The sequence below is a fragment of the Garra rufa genome, chromosome 24 (assembly GCF_049309525.1).
Source record: "Garra rufa chromosome 24, GarRuf1.0, whole genome shotgun sequence".
In the NCBI taxonomy this organism is placed as follows: domain Eukaryota; kingdom Metazoa; phylum Chordata; class Actinopteri; order Cypriniformes; family Cyprinidae; genus Garra; species Garra rufa.
In genome coordinates this window covers 25,782,796-25,806,937 of record NC_133384.1, presented here as the reverse complement: position 1 = coordinate 25,806,937, position 24,142 = coordinate 25,782,796, and the positions used below count along the sequence as shown (strand labels likewise).

Below are 24,142 nucleotides of genomic sequence, written 5' to 3'. Positions count from 1 at the left end.
ACAGTCAATGATTAAACAAGAATGAGAATAAGAAACTAATTACAAGCAACAGGACAAAAAACAATAGTAGAACAAATAAATAAGAAATCCTACATATGTTTTATAATGTAATCAAATGCATAAAAACAGCATGTTCTTCACAGTGTAAATTAAATATATATTTCTTCTTATTAAAGGGATAGTTCACCCAAAAATGAAAATTTGATGTTTATCTGCTTACCCCCAGGGCATCCCAGAAGTAGATGACTTTGTTTCTTCAGTAGAACACAAACAAAGATTTTTAACTCAAACCGTTGCAGTCTGTCAGTGATTTAATGGCAGTCAATGGAACCCACGGCTTTGAGATGAAAAAAAAAAAAAAACATACACAGACAAAACCAAATTAAACCCTGCGGCTCGTGACGATACGCTGAGATCTTAACACACGAAACAATCGGTCTGTGCAAGAAACTGAACAGTATTTATATAATTTTGTACCTCTGATCCACCGCAATGTCCAACTGTCCTATGCTCTGGCATAGTAGATGTATGCGTAGAAGTGGTCTGTCACACATATACGTCACTCATTGTGTACACAGTGCACAGAGATTGTGGGTATGACGGCTACTCAAAATGGTTATGACTTGTGCTTAGCCTGTTGCAACTGATTAAAAACTAAAAGAATACATTTGCTCGGGCAAACTCATCCGGGAGTGTTGACTTCACCTTTTCAACTTTTGAGCCGGATCGACTGAAGTTATGGTTGCTTGCCGGCTGTTGTGAACGTGCTCAGGAAGAGTTGGACATTGCAGTGGATCAGGGGTAAAATATAAATACTGTTCAGTTTCTTGCACAGACCAACTGTTTCGTGTATTAAGAACTCAATGTATTGTCATAAGCTGCAAAGTTTAATTTGGTTTTGTTTGTGTTTTTTTTTTTTTTTTGTCTCTCAAAGCCGTGGGTCCCATTGACTGCATTTATATGACGGTTTGAGTAAAAAAATCTTTGTTTGTGTTCTACTGAAGAAACAAAGTCACCTACATCTTGGATGCCCTGGGGGTAAGCAGATAAACATAATATTTTCCTTTTTGGGTGAACGATCCCTTTAAAGTAGCAAAAGTGATTTAGTCAAGAGAAGTGAGATATTTTCTCTTTTGTTGTTTGATTAACATGAATGACAGACAGCAGGAATATTAGACTGCTGTCACTTTAAGAGCTGTCTGGAATTAATATACTATTACACGTGTGTTTCTTTATGCTTTTTGCTTTCATTCAAGACCTAAATGACTGTGTTTACATGGATACTTGCAAAGACGTGGAAGTGTGTTTTTAACCTTTCTAGGCCCATACAGCAGAAAAAATTAGGGATGCTTTGATCGATCGGCCGATAATCACATTTTTATGACTCGATCGGTACTCGGTAAACTTGGCCGATCTCACGAACCGATCGCAATTTGATAACGTCAATGCGTGAGGACGTACATAATGCGTGTTGTTAATCGTCAGAGCAGTGCTAACAACATTAGCGTGTATGTTAACGTGTGTAAACTGTATGTGTGTGCATCTGTAAGGGAGAGAGAGTGGGAGAAATAGAGTATGTGCTTTCCGTACATAATAAAAGGTAATTTTGTGGCTAAAACATGGAAATAATCTGTTGTTTTTAGCCTATTGTTTACCGTATTTAGTTTGGCCAGTGTTGTGGGTTTTGGTTATTTTGCTGTTTTAGGCTGTAAGGATCATTAAAATGACTGAAATTATGTGGCGAAGTGATATGGACATGTAATGCGGTCAAGAGCTGCCTCGCATTGCTTAAAAACCCATGGAAACGATGCGTTTTCGTTTGCCATGTACGTAAGCCTGTAACCACGATAGGGAAGAAGATAATCTCCTTATTTGAATTCAGAGAATAGCAGATTATCTGAGGTTAATTAAAAATGTGATACTGAAACAATCCTTGCCAGCTGTGTCAGAGAATGAAAAAGAGATAAAAAGACAGGAAGAAAAGCGGGCAGATAGAAGGATGGCACGAGTCCAGACATGATTGAGTGCTTGAAGAACGGATGCCTGTCTATTGCAAATTACATCGCTCATTTAATCACAGAAGAGGCGAAATTATCAGTCCATTATCACATCACCAAAACAGGAAGCTGGGGTGCATGCATGACTGAACCAATCCGCCAGAAAGGAAGCCGCCCGTATAAGAACTGGCCGGCCCACTAGAGCGCTTGCGACTGTTCATTTATCATCTTTGATTATCATAACCTCCCCTTTGCACGTGGCGGCTCAGCTGAACTACAAGAGATCTGATTGAGCTTTGTGAAAGCACAAGCATCATGGCAGAGCACAAATCGACAGACAAACAGGATAAGGGTGAGATTTACTTGTGGCAGACCTCAAACAGGAAACACCTGTAGATGGCAACATGCATTCTTGACTCTTTCTCTTAAAAATAAATGCACACTTCCACTTATACAGATGAGAATGGGTGATATGGTTTGACTAGTTGATATATTTGTTGACCAAGTATGGTTGAGTAGAATTTGTAGCAGCGGAGTCTCTGAGAGAGGTTGGAACTAAAAGTATTCCTTTTAAAGCACAGCCTAAAAATATCAAATAATAAAATAAAGCAAAATGAAATTTATGTACATGAGCTGAGAACTACACTGAGACTCTGGTTTGTACGTAACAGTTTCTCTGTGGCACTGTTACCCGAAGACACTTGCTCTGATAGGACATTACGTAAGATTACATGCTTCTCAAGTGAGTAGGGGGTCTGGGAATGAAGCTAGAGAAAATGCGACACATTTTTCAGATGCTTATTTCATGACACACTATGTGTGTCTGAATGTTCACGCTCTCTTTCTCACAAACCCACAGGGAAGACATTACAGAGATTCTCCTAGACAGTACTCAACAGTTTCTCCTAGAAAGAATTATGATTAAGTGGAGAGAGAACAGAGACATCTGCTTCTCAAACTTTCCTTAAAAAAAAAAAAAAAACGAAAACAAAAATATATGGGTCATTCCTGGGATTCGGTAACATTTCAACTTGGAATATACAAATTTTTCAACTACATACGATTCATTTTCTAAATACCCCATAAAAATCATATTTTCCAACCTTTTATTATTTTAATTTTTTTTCATATTTAGACATTTTTTCTGTAACCCTGTAAGTGGAATTGGTATAAAGAGGATTTTCCACAGAACTTGTTGAACTTTATTGATGAACGTTATTTCTGGGTCAACATATCTGCATGCCCAACATCGTCTTTCTTCTGCAAATGTGAGTGTAATTTCTGATGTAGGATTCTTGTCAAAGTTTCAAAAAATTCTATTTATAACAAAAATATGAATTGTCATGATTTTGGTAATTATATATTTAGTGAAACCATTACTTCTTTATATTTTTTCATTAAAATTATTAATAAAATAAGTAAATAACTCAACCCTGTCAAAGGTTTACAGCCCTGTAACAATGAGAAATACATATATTTGTGACGGGGTTGAGGTTTTTCACTCAAAATGGCCACTGCTCCTCATGTAGTTAGGAGAGTAGACCATATATGGCAGCAATAAAATAAGTACATAGTATTTACTTCTGGACTAATATAAAATGTTGAAAAAGAATCATTTTCCATCTTAATTTTATGTGATGGGGTTGAGTTTAGCTTGACAGTACCCTCCCTAACTATAATATGCCTTACAAATATGAATAAAAAGTATAATACTACTAACCATATTCTGTACCACTATTAAATTGACCTGAATGATGTAATTTCTGATAAAAAAATGTCACATATGAGCAGAGTCTAAATTATTATGGCCATGGAAAGGTTAGTGCAAACGGGTGGAATTCAGACTGAGGGACATAACTTTAAAGTCTGTTTTTTTTTAATAAAATATCTTGCCGTTTTTCGAAAAATATTCTTCACAAAAAGGTAACACAAATACTTACATTATTACCAAAAATCACAGCCACTATGCACATTTTGTTAATTTTCCAAGTACAAAATAAGGGAGATGACAAAATGCATGGTTTTAGATAGATTTAAGACATTATTTTATGCTAAAAAAATATCGAAATGCATTATTTTTATTTATTATAATGGGCATACCAAAGTATTGTGAAAAGCTTTGAACAAATAATTTTGGTGAACCACCACTTTAGAAACTCTAGGGGAATTAAGCATTACATAATCCCAGGAAAACCCATGAAAATATTTTTTATATTTTTGCCATTTATAGTAATAACAAGACAGAGAATGGAGACTTCTGCTTCTCAAACTTTCCTTTAAAAAAAAAAAAAAATCAATATTTTTTATTTATAGTAATAAGAAATATTTCTCAAACAGCTAATAAGCATATCAGAATGATTTCCGAAGTATCACGTGACACTAAAGACTAAAGTAATGGCTGCTCAACATTCAGCTTTATTATTTTAATAACATTATTTTAAAATAATTGTAAAATAGAAAAAAGTTATATAATAATATTTCACAATATTACTTTTTAGTGTATTTTTTATCAGATAAATGCCACCTTGGTAGCATAAGACATTAAAAAACACCAAATAAATCTTACCTCAAAGTTTTGAACGGTAGTGTAAATTTGAGAAGGAGAAATCCAGTAAGTCTCCTGAAGTATTAAATAATGTATTAAAGGAGACACAATGTTTAGATAGCTAGTGTAAATGCTCTCCAGATTGAGCATGCTTCTTGATCACACAAACCACCTCAGGAAAACCAAATATTAATGAGGTGAAGATATCGAATAAAGAATATTTACATATAGTGCACAAGAAAAAAGATCTGATTTACATTTATTTGTTTGGAAACACATTTATGTGGTCAAGTATAAATAGAAACCCCAATCAGAAAGCAATCATCAAAGTACACAGGCCTTTGCAACCTTTGAGCAATGAGACTTTCTTCTAAAAACAGCCTCAATATAAACCAACAGTCCAACACATTTGCTCAGACTCACACATCTTGTTTTCGATCTAAACGTCTAAGGCCATCAAGCTGCTGAACCCTGAACACAGAGCATGACTTACGTTAGCGTAAACACAAATAAGCGTGAATGTTCCAACCTCGCTTGGGTGCTCAAAGACCACTGTGAGCCGTACAACGAGCATGTACTCTTAGCTGTTCAGGTGGAAATATGACTCACGCTCCGTTTTACTGATACCCCAACTCAGCACTATCCAAACCCACAGAGAGAACACAACTAAACTGGCCCTGCTTCAGTATACAGGCACTGAATTGCTTCTGAAACACTTCCCAAATCTGTTTACGTTAGTGTTATTGTTCTGAAAATGAACTTGGATGTGTAAATACTCTTGAGAATTAATTTTGAAAGTTGTTTTTGTGTTAAAATTAAACGACTATGTGAGATGTGTGGGCGTATGGTAACTATCCGAACCATTTTGAGAATGGAAACGTCGCTCTAGCTTCAGTAGCCATTTATTTGGCAAGCTCAAATTTAGCATGCTTACATAATACAATACGCATGGTAGCCGTAAACAAGCTAACGTGATACAATGTGATAAAACAGGCAGATTAATTGACAGTAATATTAATCTTGAAACACAGTCACATGAAAATAAGTTCTTGCAGTCCTCGCACAACAAAATGTACCTACATATTTGTTTAAAAACTGAAACAGTGCTTGACTTGTGCATATTTCTAACTGAATTCAGATGACTTTTTCACTGAAGAAAACAAAATTGTGATAAGAGGACTCACATTTTTTACCCAGAAGCAAGAGTTTGAAAGATTTGTTTCTCAATGACATTAAATTACTGCAGTCATGTAGATTATTGTTTTTTTTGACTATCATTCTGATGGCACCCTTTCACTTCAGAGGATTCATTGGTGAGCAGTTTTCAGATTCTCTGAATCTGTTCTGAACATCTTGGATGGCCTGAGGGTGAGCAAATTTTCATTTTTGGATGAACTACTCCTATAAACACAAAAAAAATAATGTTTTTGTCCACATAATCAATAGGAGCAACATTGGACCCCATTGACTTTCATTGCAGGTAAGATAAACTATTTCAGATGATACAAATTTAGAACAGCATGAAGGTATATTTTTAGATTTGGGTAAACTCTCCCACAACCTATTTTTTATAAATCATAGTATTTAAAGAAATAACTTGACTATGATTTTATGACGACTGTTTAACTGGCTTCAGAATGAGTTCATTGGTTGTGTTCAAGCTGTGAAACGCGTGTTTAAACTGCACCCGTTGAATTTCACACTGTCTCGCTGTTAAGCATCCACCCTCCCCAGTGCCATCAGAGGAAGTCTGCACTTCCCTCTACCATGAACCATAGAAAAGGAAGTGACCTCACGAAGCTGCAGAGTCTCACTGCATAAACTGCTTTGTTTACAGGCCTACAGATGAGCTGAAGGCTGTGAAATCGAAATAAAAACCAGAACATTCTCCTCCAATCTACAGTATTTTGTGCTTCTTCGTCTCAAATCATCTGAGACTAAATTTAGACTTGACTCAGACTTCAAAGACACAACGACTCATACAAACATAAGTTGAGGGGGCTTTTACAGTAAGAAAAACTTGTCTAATGTAGTTCAATCATTCGTTTTTTAGCTGAACAGATCTTTGCCAACTTTGCACAAGCATATCTTAATGAGACTTTAAGAAGAAGTTCACTTCCAGAACCAAAATGTACAGATAATTTAATCACCCCCTTGTCATCCAAGATGTCATTCATGTCTTTCTTTCTTCAGTCGTAAAGAAGTTATGTTTCAGGATTTCTGTTCATAATATAATGAACTTCTATGGTGCCCCCGAGTTTGAACTTCCAAAATGGAAGAAGGGTCTTATCTAGTGAAACGATTGGTTATTTTGTAAAACAAATTGACAATTTATATACTTTTCAACCTCAAATGCTTATCTTGTCTAGCTCTGCATCAACTCTGTGAATTCCTTTTCAAGACAGTTAGGGTAGGTTGAAAAACTCCCATCTCATTTTCTCCTCCAACATCAAAATCATTCTACATCGCTGCAGAAGTACCAACCCAGTGTTTACAAATTGAACATGCAAAGAAGACCAAACACCCTTTACAAAAAAAAAAAGGTAAAACAGCAGATGATTTTGAAACTGAGAAGAAAATGAGATGGGAGTTTTTTAGACCTACCCTAACTTTCATGAACTGGAATACACAGAGTTGACAATTTAGCTAGACAAAACGAGCATTTGAGGTTAAAAAGTATATAAATTACTATTTGTTTTAGACAATAACCAATCGTTTCACTAGATAAGACCCTTCTTCCTCGTTTGGATCATTTACAGCCCTTTGAAGCTGTATTTAAACTGCATTTTGGAAGTTCAAACTCGGGGGCACCATAGAAGTCCACTATATGGACCGAAATCCTGAAATGTTTACCACAAAAAACAAACAAACAAACATAATTCCTACTACTAACTCCAAACCTACTAGCAGAAGGTCTTTGAGGCTAGACTTGTAAACATTTCTGCCAACCACATAATTTTCACTAAAGTTCACACCGACATTAGTGGTATTAAGAGTACTTGTTGAAAAGTAAAGTGTTTACAGTGAGAAATAAACAAAAGGAGCATACAATGAGAACTCTACTAATAAAACTACTAAGAATCATCCCAGTGTGATTAGAAAGTCTCATATCACGCCTTCCTGCTGCTAACAAGTATGTAGTGCTACAACGCTAACAAGCTTTCATGGACTCCTCACACCTGAGCTCATGACAATCTGCTGGTAGAGTTTGCAGTTCTGCAATACGCCCCTGATGTACTGGTGTCACTGGAGAGAGAGTGAGAGAGGGAGCACACAAGTCATAGAGATATTCGCTCTCCCTATCCCTCCAAATCAACACTAGCATCGTATACGTCTGCAGTGCTGCAGCTCAGTGTGACCAATTGTCTTCCACTCAGCACACATGCTGACAGTCAGCATTCATAGTGGCCTGCTGAGTTCAGCTCAACACAAACATACACACTTGCAAACACACACTAGTGCTGAACAACATAACGAGCGATATAATGAAAATACAATATATGTCTGCAATAACTTTTTGGCAACAAAACATGAGCACTACTTTTTAAAGCACTTTTTATTTGGCTATGCAGCGCCAAATTTACTAAACAGGGCAAATTAGTGTGAGAACGCAATCTCATAAAAGCAAAGACTGGAGTGGAAAGTTTTGCGGGTGATTTACTGACAAAGCAAAAATTAAAGAACACAGACGCAGCCGGCTCATTTCCATTAATGACCAATGCAATCAACCGAGAGCAGCGAAAAATAGCGTAGAGCCGCTAATAAGCAAGAGTCGATTATATATACAAATTGAGATATGCATTGGACACTGTCAAAAGTGTGAAATTTCAAGATGGAACTGTTTTTGCTATTTCACTCAGCGCTAACACTCACACTCTGACAAAAAAAAAAAAAGTGTTGATAGCTTGGTCGTGCTAAATTAAGGCCGAAGAACTGATGGCCTGTGGTGACACTTAGCTGTGAATCCGTCCCTACCTCCTGCAGGAGAAGGTCGAAAGTGCAAATGCTGAGTTCAGCACTTACCCTGACAAAGTTGTCGGGGAAGAGCCCCCTCCGGCCGTCCAGCTCGCCCTCCCACCAGCCGCCCTCATCCTTCCTGATGTTACTGATGATGTCACCGACAGCGATGGTCAACTCGTCATCGTGCTGGGCCTGGTAATCAAACTCCACAATGGCTTCCACTGAGAGAGAGGAAAAACAGAGATTTAGAGGTCATGGTTACATGCAGGAAGCAGGATATACAGTATTACTGTACAAGACTCACACAGACACGTAACTTTCACCACTGAATGAAAACAAAAGCTGCATCTACACTAGATTTATTATACTTGACCTTTTAGAAAATGCAAATGCATTTTTAATATAGCTTTTGTAATTCAACATACACAACCTACAGAGATGGTTGCCAGGGTGCTGCTAAAATGTTGAAAATATAGTATGTTTTAGTATGTTGTTATACTGCTACTGTATGTGTTCTGGGTTGTTTCAAGGGTTCTTGGTTGGTTGGCCATTCTAAAGTATTCAAAATGGTTTCTATTGTGTTGCTATGTAATTCTAGGGTGCTCTGGTTGGTTTCTAGGGTGTTGCTATGTCCTAAGACATAGCTAGATAATATTAGGGTGTTATGGGTGGCTGTTAGGGTTTCAAAGGATCTTTGTTGGTCAGGCATTCTAAAGTATTCCAGATTGTTTCTATTGTGTTAGTATGTGATTCCTGGCTGTTCTGGTTGGTTTCTAGGGTGTTGCTAGGTAATTCTAGGACACGGTCAGATAATTCTAAGGTGTTATGGGTAGTTGCCAGGATTTCAAGGGTGCTTGGATGGTCTGTCATTCTGAAGTATTCCGGATGGTTTCTATTGTGTTGCTATATGATTCTAGGCTGTTCTGGTTGGTTTCTAGGGTGTTGCTAGGTGATTCTGTGACATAGCTAGATAATTCTAGAGTGTTATGGGTGGTTGCCAGGGTTTCAAGGGTTTTTGGTTGGTTGTTCATTTATGAAGTCTTACAGATGGTTTATATTGTGTTGCTATGTGATTCTGGACTGTTCTGTGTTTCTAGGGTGTTGCTAAGGGATTCTAGGACATGGTTAGATAACTCTAGGATGTTATGGGTGGTTGCCAAGGTGTTTTCGTGTTTAGGATATTTGAATGTGTTGCTAGGTAATTGTAGTGTGTTCTGTTTGGTTTCTAGTGTGTTGCTAGGTGATTCTAGGCTGTTCTGTTTGGTTTCTAAGGTGTTGCTAGGTGATTCTGTGACATAGCTAGATAATTCAAGAGTGTTACAGGTGGTTGCCAGGGTTTTAAGGGTTTTTGGTTAGTCGTTTATTGATAAAGTCTTACGGATGGTTTCTATTGTGTTGCTATGTGATTCTAGACTGTTCTGGGTTTCTAGGGTGTTGCTAGGGGATTCTAGGACATGGTTAGATAACTCTAGGATGTTATGGGTGGTTGCCAGGGTGTTTTATGTTTGGAATATTTGAGTGTATTGCTAGGTGATTCTAGGGTCTTCTTGTTGATTTCTAGGGTGTTGCTAGGGGATTCTAGGACATGTTATGGGTGTTGCCAGGGTTTCAAGGGCTATTGGTTAAATAGCTCATTCTAAAGTATTCTGAATGGTTTCTATTGTGTTACTATGTGATTCTAGGACATAACTAGATAATTTTAGAGTGTTATGGGTGGTTACCAGGGTGTTTATGTTTGGAATATTTTAGTGTGTTGCTAGGTGATTGTAGATTGTTCTGGATGGCATCTAGAGTGTTGTTAAGAAATAAAAGCGGGTTCTGGGTGGTTGCTAGGAAGTTGTTATGTCGGTACTAAGGTGTTTAGATTCTTTTAGTGTTTAACAATGCTACTATTTGTTCTGGGTTGTTTACAGGACATTTCTAGATTATTTCATTGTATTATGGATGGTTTCTAAGGCAGTGCAAGAAGATTACAGGCAGTTCTAGGTTTTTCGGAAGGTTTTTGCATGTTGCTATGCGCCTATGTGTTCTAAGTTGTGTTCTTGGGACTTTCCTTCAATATAAGTCTAAGAAACTTTTTTCATCTGTTTTATTGTCCTGTTGAAGAAAAATTGGATTTTTATTGCAATTTTATTTGTCACCACTGTTGTGTAGAAATTACAAATTGCACCCTTAAGGTTTATGCAAATCCCCAAACGAACAATAAAAATACTGATGCTCACCACAGAAACTACTTTATCATGTGTGTTCCGACAACATCATAACTTCTTTTATCACATAATCAAATATTCACAGCAACAAAACATTTACTGCAATAGCAAAAGAAAGATATGAGTCCTTCCATAGGGATAAGAGCTAATAGGCCCCTGGAGCATAAGCAGGCATGTTTTCGCTGCAGATAGGAGGATTACTCTAGGTGTGATTAAGGCAGGAGCGGAAGCATCAAAACAAGAAACCGAGAAATTAAAGTGACAAGATATTTAGACTTTACAGCTTATAATATTAAAAAGATGCTTTTTGAACTCTAGTGAACTACACAGGTGCTATTTCTGTTAGGGAAATGCAAGATGAGAATGTCATCCTCTCAGCTTTGGATTTAAATCGAATTGTGCGTTTGGATGAGGTCATGACGGTAAGGAGGGGTTAACATGAGAATGGGAATGAGAGATGGAGATAGAACATCACAGTGATGCGTTTATGAGTCATCAAGCCATGCCACACAAGACGAGATCACACCCACACCAATGCAAAGCATGCTGCACAAACACAAACACAGGACATTTGCAGGACACTGCAAACATCCTCTGACTTCTATACAGTGCTTGATGCCAGGTTTCATATCAGATACCAATCCACCCGGATTATCGTTCCATGCAGAAGGGTATCAATGGCCAATCATTAGATACTCAAAATACATTAATGCATTGTCTATATGATCCCTCAGATGACCCTGCAGAATTTTCTGGAAAATGCTGAGCTGTGAAGGGAGGAAAGCATGAGATCGTATAACAAAAATCGGTCAGCCCGCAGCCATAACAAACACAAAGGTAACGAATACTTCCAAACATCTGGTGGAACGCGCCTACGCATCTGCACAGATATAAAAAACCTACAGGCACAAACCCACACACAAATACAAAAATGCTACAGTCTGTATTGTTATATGGAGATTTATCATCTCTAATGGCTGATCAGGCCCAGACAATCTCTCTGAAGACTTTTCTCTTTTCCGCCTCAATTGCTTTGTTGGGAAAAGTGTGGAATTCGGTTTTTAAAAGCTTATAGGAATAACAAGCATAGGTGCTATATATGGGATCATAACATGACCTACATCACAACTGTTCATGGTTCAGGTTGGAACACAATGTTGGAGCTTTCATTCTTTAAAAGGACGTTATGCTAGACCTTGAAAACATTCTGAGTGATGACCATCAAGTTGGTCCATCTGTTTTTCTTTTGAGCAGTATCTTCTCTCTCGCTCTCTATCTCTTTGTCGTCTTCCAGCTGTTTGAGGTTTGGATTTGAAATAAAGCTGTGACATAAAGCACAGCTGCCATGTTTATGGTGAAACATCTTCCAAAAAGGCCTCCCGCCCCCACACTTACACCCCCGCACCGAGGATACTTGAGTATACTTGAATATCCGCCTCAGCCTCTGTCTGACTTTTCAGCACAACCTTTCTTCAGCTGACCTACACAAACACATTCACACATTCGCACACAACAAAAACAGACAAAGAGACTGTCAAATCACAAATTATAATGGCATTCGTTATACCATACAAAAGTCTAACCATACGAATTTAAAGAGAAACTGAAACGCACCTATGGATCTTTCGGCAAGAATTTAAATATTTTCCACAGGCTCCGGCGCGATCGCTTAGATTTTTTTCCTTATAGCGGAACCAACTTAAAATATGTCATTTTTGGTCCCATTGATAAGAATAAGACATTATTCGGAACTGTAAAAGGTTAACTTCTATTTGCACTCACTATAAAAACAGCAGCCAAAAAATAAATAAGAAGTCTTTAAGCCTTCTCTGTTTCCTTGAGCTTGCTGCACGGTCACAAAATGAACCAGAACTCAGTGTTGCAGTTTTTTTTTGGTTTGATAATATGTTAATTATTTAAGTGAAACATATTTCGTTTAGGACTATTTATTTTATTCTTTTATACCCCTTTTTTTGGTTTTCTCCCTACACAGAATCCCATGCGCAGTGCCTGCCTGCCTGCTTGCTACGCCAGTATTCCATCCAAAGTTAATTAAACTTATGCGCAAAATTAGAATATCGCATAAAACATTTGCGAATAAAGCACTGTTACCATCCAGTGAGTTGAAGAGAACAAAATTGTCACTTCCTGATTAACTTGCGCTAAATATCACGAAGAAAAAACAATAAATTTTCTGCAGTATAGGAGAAGGCACTGTAGGCTATAGCCTATGATCATTCTTATATATATTATTATATTCGTATACAATAAATTACGAGCTTCAGAGCTCGCAGACAATACGCAGTCATGTTATCTTATTTTCAGAGCCTTCTGTTTGGGAAAACAGTTCTGGGAGTTTATTATAACGAATCACTTTGAGACTTTCCTCAAGCATTTTAAATTGACGGAACTAGAATTTAAGATGCTGCGCAATGAGATCGGTCTGTTGGTTGGTCCAGTTATGCTATCACATTGCAAAGTCACATGTCAAATTTTTGATGAGCATCAAGGAATGTATTAGGTAAAAGTGTTTTCATCGAGTTTATGTATGTTTTCTTACCGGATAAGAATTTTATCCTACTTAGCAAATAAGTTTTTACGCGCATTTTTAGAATTTATGCGCATCTTGGCGTTTCCAACCAGCGTTTTTTATGCAATATCTAAAAATGTGCATAAAAAAGGTTACGGAAACGATTAGTTATTTGCTTCATATTAGTTTACCGTTGTTTAGGCTAGAGATGCACCGATCTGGATTTTGGGGGCCGATCACCGATCACCGATCACCAAAAGCAGTATCTGCCGATCCCGATATTACCGATCACAGCGTCAAATCCATAAATTCTTCAATATTGTTGTCTCATGTACAAACATTGACATTGTATTATTAGTATAAAAAGTAGGAAATGAGAAAGTATCATGAATTGACCAGTTTTATTGCAGGCTGAGGCAAATTTCAATATTGAACACTCTCAAGACTCTCAGACAACTTGGACTCAGCTTACATAGAGTAAGTGTTGCTTACTATCTTAAACTGTCTTTTGGCAGTAATTATGTACAACACAACATTTCACTCTTTTAGAGCTGACACAATTTGTAAACTATGAACCTTAGTTTTTCTGTGGAAAAAGTTAAATCTAATAAAAGAGTTAAATCTTAAAATAAAAAAATGATTGTGCAAAACACACATGTGCACCATAATAAACATTTAACTCTCAGGAGGCTCTTTCTTAAAATCACAATTTAGAGTTTAGCAACAAGCTTTTTGTGGAAAAATAAAATAAATATGCCATACATATGCATATACACATACATATACATATACAGGGTGCAATTTGTGGAAAAAAAACAGAAGGGGGGGATGCTTTTAGAAACTTTTTTTTCTCTCTCCATAGGGAGAGGTTGACCAAACTGTTACTGTAATCTGTTAACAACGCGCATTATACCCGTCTTTTTAGGCAAGAACCAGATAATGAGTGTCAGGTCATGCATTTTTTTTTAATATGACAGAAGCTGTATTATGTGATCACAATTTAATAAAAACATTGTATTAATAGTAATGGTTTAATTTCAAACAACGAATACATTTTATAGAGAAGGTGAGCAAAGTATCAACGGAGCTTTTTGGAAACTCAGAATCAGTAAACCACTGCGTCGCAAAAAGATTCACTGTTTTGAAGCGCTCCAATCGGATCGCGAATCATTTGATTCAGTACGTTCAACTTCAAAGCGCGTATGGCGAATCATTTGATTTAGACGCCTTTAAAGCGCTTATTGCAAATAATTTGATTTAGATCGGGACGTAGGAGCGGCTTCGCGGGACGTTTTATCCCCACCGTGGATAAAAATAATTCAGCAGAGGCAGGGATGCATAGACCAGAGGGGAGGAAATCCCCTCACCGGCGACGTCATCTTCAGTGTTAATGCGTTGTAGAGACAGCCGCGCCCATTAGGAGACCCTAGTCTGAGAAGTGGGAATGCGTGCTCTGGCGGCTGTTTGTTGTTGTAAACGTCATCTGATCGGCCTGCTCTGATCTATTTTGAGAACTCCGATCAAAACCGATAGCGCCCCTATCGGTCGATTGCGATCGGATGCCGATCGATCGGTGCATCTCTAGTTTAGGCTAGTGCTCCTTTACAGCTAGATGATTTGTTTGGCAGTATTTAATGCTAGATCAATGTTTTTCGTTCTCAAATGTAACTTAACTCGCGGTCATGGGCAGGGGGGCACGTCGAGTCACAGTGCCCCCCCTTGGCGACGGGCCTGAATGACTATGATTTTGAGATCCATCTTTTCACACTGAGGACAACTAAGGGACTCATTTGCAACTATTACAGAAGGTTCAAACGCTCACTGGTTGCTCCAGAAGGAAAAACGATGCATTAAGAACAGGGTGTTAAAAACGCTTTGAAGATCAGGGTAAATTTAACTTATTTTGTCTTCTGGGAAACATGCAAGTATCTTCCGTACCCTCTGAAGGGCAGAACTAAATGAAAAAAACATGATATTTAAGAAAAATAAGAAAAATGTGCACATCTTTATTCTGTTCAAAAGTTTACACCCCTGGCTCTTAATGCATCGTTTTTCCTTCTGTAGCATCAGTGAGCGTTTGAACCTTCTGTAACAGTTGCATATGAGTCCCTCAGTTGTCCTCGGTGTGAAAAGATAGATCACAAAATCACACAGTCATTGATGGTAATACATAAAAATGCTGGAAAACCAAAGAATCTGTGGGACCTGAAGAATTTAACAAATATCACTAAACAAAAGAAAAACACAGCTGTGGATCATTCAGGTAACAACACAGTATTAAGAATCAAGTGTATGTAAACTTTTGAACACGGTCATTTTTATAAATTCAACTATTACTTTCTCTTGTGGACTATATGTAAACATCTTTTATGTGAAATATCTTATTCAGGTAATACTTAATAAAAAATATGTATGATCCCTCTTATTTAGATAAAATAATTAACATTTTGCAGATTCTGCAAGGTGTATGTAAACTTTGGACCTCAACAACTGTATATATGAATTTTCATATTTTTAAAATCAGTAAGCTTTTATTTTGGCGTGCTGAAATCTAGTGACTACTACAGCAATATTTGAGAAATAAGGACTATGTGTGTTTAACCGGTCAACCACCTGATTCTGACATCATGTGATTCCTCATTTCATGTTCAGAATGACCCAAGCACCACGTGTGCGCATTAAAGATTAGAGTTATTGTTTTAACCGGCGTCATTGCGTGCTGGTCATCTCCCTGAGCAGCTATAAATACCCCTCTTCTTAAACAGCTCCTTTAGCCTGTGTGTCCGGACTCAGCTGATTTGCACTGATGTGAGTCAAGTGTTTGTCTGCTTTAGAGGACCTCAGTGAAACCATGTGATGTGCTTTCACGGCAGCATAACTCTCTAAGCTCATGCATTAAACATCAACACTCGATTTTTAATACTGACTAAATTTATGTAGGCTTGATCCATTACCCCATCATATAAGCCTTACACCCATAATCCACAGCATTGATTCGGAACAAGATCAATAATGTTCTAGCATTGTACGAACAACCATTTTGGCTAATGATGTGATTGAGCTGAACTAAAATCCCTCATTGTTCTCGTCAACGGGGAGCTTGTGACTTACAGCTGATTTTAATTGGTCATTCTCACATACTGACTCAGACTCTCCTTTGAAAACTCCCTAAAGGTTAATCAAATTTGCGGTATTAGATTGCATTAAATGGAACAGGCAGGAATTAAATTAATTACATCGGCGAAAGTATTTTTATACAGCAGAGAGCTCTGACTGGATGAGCATTAGGTGTGAACGGCTTAGAATGACTCCAAGATGAGTCAAAGAAATGAGCACAGCTGATATCCTTCACAGCCAAGCCATTTCATGCCATCCTGACCTATTACACACCTCAGAATGTAGACTGAATGAACTATAGGCCGAATATAACCACTGCAAAAAAACAACCACTGTGAAATATAGCAGATTCCAACAGAAGCATACTACATTTAGAGCGGTGCTGTGATCGCAGGCGTAGTCCTGACCCATTTCACTAACTACACTCTGCTGTGGTCTGGTTAAAATATACATCAATGTCCTTCCATCTGAGTTTAAGTCAGATCTGTCGTCAGAGCAACAGGAAGTAACCCTGAGTTGAGTATACATATACATCAGCTGATGTGATGTGGGTGGGTTGGCTGCAGTTGAATCTCAACCACAGCTGACCAGAGACATCACTATTAGAGCTGTCTCGTCTATCAACATCGTCATGGGAGCCCATGTGCCGAATAAATTTGCAAGATTAACTTTAGGTTTTGAAGGGATAGTTTACCTAAAAATGAAAACTCTGTTATTAATTACTCACCCTCATGTCGTTCCAAACCCGTAAGACCTACATTAATCTTCAGAACACAAATTAAGATATTTCTGATTCAATTCTAGAGCTTTGTGACCTTGCATACGACAGTTCACATGTGATTTATGAAACATCTGTATGCCTCCAAAGGAAATTCAGTGTTTATTTTGACAGCAAATTTTGATTTAGTCTATTTAGTTTTAATCACATTTTAGTCATCTGAATTGCAAATTTAGTCGGCTAAAATCTAATGGGTTTATTTACAGTGGAATGCATTTAAGCATTTCTCTAAAATGACCAAACTCATTGCATAGGTTTGATATTAAGGTTTTATCATGATAAACACAAATTTAATGCTGTGACACGTATCTTGCCTTAAATTAGAAGAAACTATTTCTCATTAAGAAACAAGAACATGGTTCTTTTTCAGTGAAATTTCAATGGTTAAATAGGCTAATTATGCATTCTTTAAAACAACTTGTTTACCACATTCTTCATTCTTTCAAGCAAACTTTTAGTTATATAAATATATTTAGATTAATCTTTATTAGGGCTACTGAAAGTCAAGAGCAGTGAGTGATTTTCTGTCTTTGTTTAGTTGCTTGTTTATCATCAATGCCACAGACAAAAGAAACTAAATTAGACTGCTGTCCCTTTGAAACTAAATGCACAGATGAAATCTACTATGTCTCATAGTCTCCCAATTTTTTACGTTCACCTAAGACGTAACCGAGTGCGTTTACATGAATACTCGTCAAAACGGACGATTCAACATCATTTTGTGCATACCGGTATTTCTCCGTTCATGAGACTTAAAAGAGTACTTGTGTGCTGGTTGATAGGCACTGCTTCGGTGTTTGCGCTCAGAAAAACAAATCGAATTGAGTTTTTTTATTTTTTTATTTATCCATATGTGTGCTGTTCTCTTACTCCCAGATATTTACATTTTTGATAGGCTATGTTAGATTTTTGCTTCGTTTTTATTCATTGACGAAAATGTCAGTAGATTTTGATGTCCTAAGACACGAAACGATTGTTTTTTGCGAAAAACTGAACAGTATTTATAACATTTTTTACCTTTGATACACAAGCCACGTCCATCTGTCATGAGCACGAGTTTAGCATCAGGCACGTTACATGTGTACGCGCTCTGACGTAGCATACGCAAACACCGGAAGCGATCTGTCGCATGTATATTACACTCATTTCTTACACAGTGCACAGAGAGTTCAGTTTCTCGCAAAAAACGATCGTTTCATGTCTTAGGACATCAATGTATCGTCACGAGCCGCAGGGTGTAATTTGGATTTGTCTGTGCATGTTTTGTTTTTTTACTTTTAAAGGTCTGGTGCCCATCCACTCACATTATTTGGCTGGCAGACTGCACCGGTTTTCGTTAAAAATCTTCGTTTGTGTTCTTCTGAAGAAACAAAGTCACCTACATCTTGGATGCCCTGGGGGTAAGCAGATAAACATCAAATTTTCATTTTTGGGTTAACTATCCCTTTAATTTGTGCTCTGAAGATGAACTAAGGTCTAACGAGCAAAGCAATTAATGACAGAATGTTCATTTTTGGGTGAACTATCCCTTTAAGGAAAAAAATCTCTTAGAGAGAAAAAAAAAAAACAAATGCTTTAAACTTTACAGGGAAACCTCTCGTATGGTACATTAGTATAAGCTTGGATGGTAGGGGTGCTACAAAATATGTTTAGAGAAGCTTTATTAATGCATCAACTGAAAACAGCATAGGCTAAAAGGAACGTCTAAATGCTTTTGGGATATCTAAAGTTGCAGGGATAATCTAAAGTACCTTGCATTAGCCTCACTCATATGTGTGTGTGGGATGCAAGTTGAGACTCTGACTGGTAGTCAAGGGAGAAAAGAGATGTGCTGGCGATATTCTCTATTCGTCTGCATTGTAAATAAGCAAATGTACCAGGTAACATAACTAGCAATTATAATATCATTATATAGAGTGATACCGGTATACCGCTACAACTCTGGTTTCTGCCGAGCAAACCACAAATTTTACAGGACCTTTAGAAAAGAAAAGGGAAGATCCTTTTAAATGCATGACCGCATGTGGCTCGCCATGTGTCCCGGCTTCCCGAATTGTGTCAGCCAAGCCACTGATTATGTGGGTTAGACTTGGGTCAAGTGCAGAAATTCAGAGAAACTAACAAACGATTGGTGCGAGAAACAAAATGGCGCACTTTTCCCAGAAGCATAAAACATGCAGTTAACATGCCATTAAATTATGTAGTATGTAGGACAGACACTCATGCTCAATTCCAGAGCACAAAGTCTAACACTATTTCCTTAAAGCTTCCTTAACTCTCTCTTAAAGTTACTGCTCCGAAGTTAGACACATTAATAAATCATGAAGGTACTCGCGTGTACAAAGCACTCGGTTGTTTGTATGTCCTACTGCGGATATATGAGAACAAACTGCAGAGTTGTCTCAAAGTGAAATGTAACAAAACTTAAATTATTGATCTGCAAAAGCTCCTTGAGCAGATGTTTTCGACTATATGTGATGGATAAATCTGAAGCTATTGCACAATATTGTACAAAACTCACACTAGCTGTGCTGGAGCTTCTCTATTATCGCATGAAGTGACCGACTTTAACTCCTGAATGGAGCAATCGACTGTAGTGCAGACTTAAGAAATCAACAACTGCTCATGCTCCAAAACACATTACTCAAAACAAAAAACTTTATTATTTTTCCTTTTGATACAAAACCTTATGGTTTTCATTATCGCATATTATGCATTTCCCTAAAGTACTATGGACAAGAATTATTACAGCTATTCTATCCAAAATAGCTCTCGTATGGCATATTTTATAATGATCTATGAATACTATTATCCAACATAGGGATAGGCATGCCCAGAAGGCACTTCTGTGCTGCATTCAGGGGAAAATCGGCTGTAATGGATTTAAACATGGCAAGATGTGTTAAACGGAGCAGAAAGTACTCTTTTTGGAAGCTGAAAGAATATCAAATTAGCCAAAATATTCAATAATCAAGAACAAAATTTGTTGGAGATGCGTAGATCTATCAAACTCATCATCTTCAGACAAAAAAAACTGTTGTGGTAAATACAACTATGACTGGTTCCCCTACACTGTTCCCACTGGCAATAAAAGGGCAACTATCATAACACAGAGGAACATGAGGTAGGTGTGTAAATGCTCTACTATATAACGGGAACTCATACACAGAAACATGCCTCTCTCACCACTTCCCTGTTCTCTGCCAAAGTGCAATGAATGAGCATGACACAGCAGTCATGATAGTAAAGAGACCCAAGTACAGTCGGTGCAATACTTTCCTGAATCCAAAGCTCACCATATCACTGGGGAAGAGAAGCAAAGCTTAAGCTTGCGGGGAAAGCAGTAACAGAGGAAGGCAGGCCTTCATTAACTTGCATGCGATATGAGGATTCACAAGAAGCCCTTGATCACTATGGATTCACTTACTGAAAGCATGTTTAATTCAAAAATAAGTGGCAAAAATCCTTAAGAATGCTGTCAGTCGGGATGTTTAATGCTGAACCTGAAATCATGGGTGGGTCATGTATACTAGTCTGGAAAATATTCCTTTTGAGGCTTGGCCTGTTAATAATGCTCATTAAATCACTAAATAAGCTAACAAATATTTCATACACACGTCTTTGGGAGTCACACGAAATATTTGTTGTGATGAGTGTTTATCATATTAATGTTGCAAACCTTTGTACCCTTAAGGCTTGCATAGTTTTACTTCAAAGGTATCGTTTATCATTAAAAGCCTGTTCACACCAAGATTAGCATCCACAATTATGCACAATAATGTTCTGTTTTTTATAAGCATGCAGTGCAGTTTAGTTGCCTGTTTTTTTAATTGCTTGAGCTCTTTAAAAGCAGAATAGATTCTGATGGGCTGTCAATGTTCTTAGCATTCATCAGCTGGAAAATATCATTCTGAAAGTGATTCCAATATTATTATTTCAATAAGTTATGGTGAGAACCCTGCTTTTTTTTTTTTTACCTATAGTTGTGCTGGGCAACGATTAATCGCAATTAATTGCATCCGAAATAAAAGTTTTGTTATATAATATATGTGTGTATGCGGTGTATATTCAGTATATATTTTGAAAATATTTGTATGCATTTATATGTATCTGTTTATAATCAAATAAATTATATTATATATAAATACATCTAATATATAAACATAACATTTACACACATTTACAAATATATACAGACATATATACACACATATGTGACCCTGGACCACAAAACCAGTCATAAGGTTAAATTTTACAAAACTGAGATATATACATCATATGAAAGCACAATAAATAAGCTTTCTATTGATGTATAGTTTGTTAGGATAGGACAATATTTGGCCGAGATACATCTATTTGAAAATCTGGAATATAAGGGTGCAAAAAAATCAAAATACTGAGAAAATCACCTTTAAAGTTGTCCAAGTTAAGTTCTTAATGCATATTACTAAACAAAATTACATTTTGATAGGTTTACAGTAGGAATTTTACAAAAAATCTTAATGTAACATGATCTTTACTTAATTTCCTAATGATTTTTGACATAAAAGAAAAATCAATAATTTTGACCCATACAATGTATTTTTGGCTATTGCTACAAATATACCCCAGCGACTTAAGACTGGTTTTGTGGTCCAGGGTCACATATATTATATACACAAAAACCTTTATTTCAGATGTGATAAGTCGTGATCACTAATTTATAGTTATAATTATTGTTCTTGTTGTGAATGTAAATGTAAAAGATTATGAAAAGTTAAAGGAGTAGTTCACTTTCAGAACAAAAATTTACAGACAAATATACTCTCCCCCTTGTCTTCCAAAATGTTCATGTATTTCTTTCTTCAGTCGTAAGGAAATTATGTTTTTTGAGTAAAACACTTTAGGATTTCTCTCCATATAATGGACTTCGATGGTGCCCCAGAGTTTGAACTTCCAAAATGCAGCTTCAAATGGCTCTAAACGATCACAGCCGAGCAAAAAAGGGTCTTATCTAGCAAAACGATGGGTTATTTTCTAAAAAAAAAAAAAAAAAAAAAAAGTATATATTTTTTAACCTCAAATGCTTGTCTTGTCTAGCTCGGCAAGACGAGCGTTTGAGATTAAAAAGTATATAAGTTGTAAACGTTTTTAGAAAATAACCAATCGTTTCGCTAGGTAAGACCCTTCTTCCTCGGCTGTGATCATTCAGAGCTCTTTGAAGCTGCATTTAAACTGCATTTTGGAAGTTCAAACTCGGGGCCACCACAGAAGTCCATTATATGTATAAAAAAAAAAAAAAAAAAAAAAAAAATTCTTTACAACTGAAGAAAGAAAGACATGAACACCTTGGATGACAAGGGGTGAATACATTACCTGTAAATTTTTGTTCTGAAAGTGAACAACTCCTTTAATGGGCTCATATATTGTTTTGAACCTCATTGACTTCCACTGCATAGACAAAAAACTTTGAAATATTCCACAAAATATCTTCCACATAATTCAACAGGAGAATGGAAGTTGTACAGGTTTGGAACAACATGGAAGTGAGTAAATATGAAGAGATTTTCATTTTTCCCTTTAAGGTACAATCTTTATGGGTTGATAACGTATTTGTTTGCACATTTTTCCAACAGTGAAACGATTTTTCCTCACTTTTTAATTTAGAGCAGAGCATGGATCATTTGTCAGATTGATTTTTAGATCATATCATTCCTGCAGTCCTGTTTGTGTCATTGATTTATGTTTTGGAATAGTTGGTACACACAGCTGGCCCTCGGTCATTAATAACCGTTAGCGTTTATATTTACGCAGATACGACCAAACCTTTTCCTAACAATTACTCTGGTGGGTTTGTAAACGGATGGCTTTAATCGCTAAAGAACCTAACCAAATGTGACCCTGGACCACAAAACCAGTCAGTTTTTAAAAAATTGAGATGTATACATCATCTAAAAGCTGGACAATACTTGGCCGGAGATACAACTATTTGAAAATCTGAAATCTGAGGGTGCAAAAAATTCTAAATACTGAGAAAATCGCCTTTAAAGTTGTCCAAATGAAGTTCTTAGCAATGCATATTACTAATCAAAATTAAAGTTTAATATATTTACAGTAGGGAATTTACAAAATATCTTAACAGAACATGATTTTTTACTTAAAATCCTAATGAATTTTGGCATAAAAGAAATAAAATCGATAATTTTGCCTCATACAATGTATTTCTGGCTATTGCTACAAACATACCCATGCTACTTAAGACTGGTTTTGTGTTCCAGGGTTAAAAAAAAATGTGCTCAAAACCTGTATCGTGCTGATAAAATTTTCAACACGTATCTCTGCTGATCTTAACACTTTGATGAATCTTGCCAAAAGATCAGAGACACGTGTGCGACTGTCTCACGGTGGTGTTTTGTCAAAGACGCTACCCTTTTGATGAGCTCATCACTGGAGAGCGCATTGAAGATTGTACATCTCTTAGTGCTTCAGTCAATAAGAAGTTGTTTTAAGCAGTTGGTTAATGTACAGTAAATCATAAATGGTTGTAATCCAATGTCAGTGACAGGCTCTGGTCTACTTAGGATGACACAATGTTTGAGATTACAGTGATGAGACTCTGCAGTTCTGACTCACTAGTGTGGCATTCTTCAGTAATGTCTGTCATTCTGTTTTATCATCAGTGCAATGCGAGAAAACGACACCAGCAACTCTTTTTTGGACTGGAATGCTAAAAACAGCTTTGGCTGCAGATGCCCAGTTATTGACAGTAATAAGCTTGTGGGCGTCAAGGGAAGCTGTCTGTTTAAAAAACAAACGTACAAACTAAATTAACTATGGTTTAACAGATACGACCGTACGCAAGAAGCATTGTGGCCTTTAGAAGTAAACAGAAAAACAGTTTGACTTATCTATTTACAGGTCACAATTAAACAGAAGTAGCAACCAACCGTTTCTTCCATATTGTGATGTACATCCGAGTGAAACTGATTATCGAATAAGGACAAAAAAGAAAGGTGATGTAGGGTC

At 36.9% G+C, this 24,142-nt stretch overlaps 1 protein-coding gene across 3 annotated transcripts in view; it reads right to left on the bottom strand.

Moving 5' to 3' along the window:
* The window catches only part of sh3kbp1 (SH3-domain kinase binding protein 1), a 68,418-nt gene that overhangs the window by 42,232 nt on the left and 2,044 nt on the right, over nt 1–24,142 (bottom strand). For all 3 annotated transcript variants that reach the window (XM_073830807.1, XM_073830808.1, XM_073830809.1), the window contains exon 2: nt 8,566–8,723. In XM_073830807.1, the coding sequence (XP_073686908.1) occupies nt 8,566–8,723 (158 nt within the window). The remainder of the gene's footprint in view (nt 1–8,565; nt 8,724–24,142) is intronic.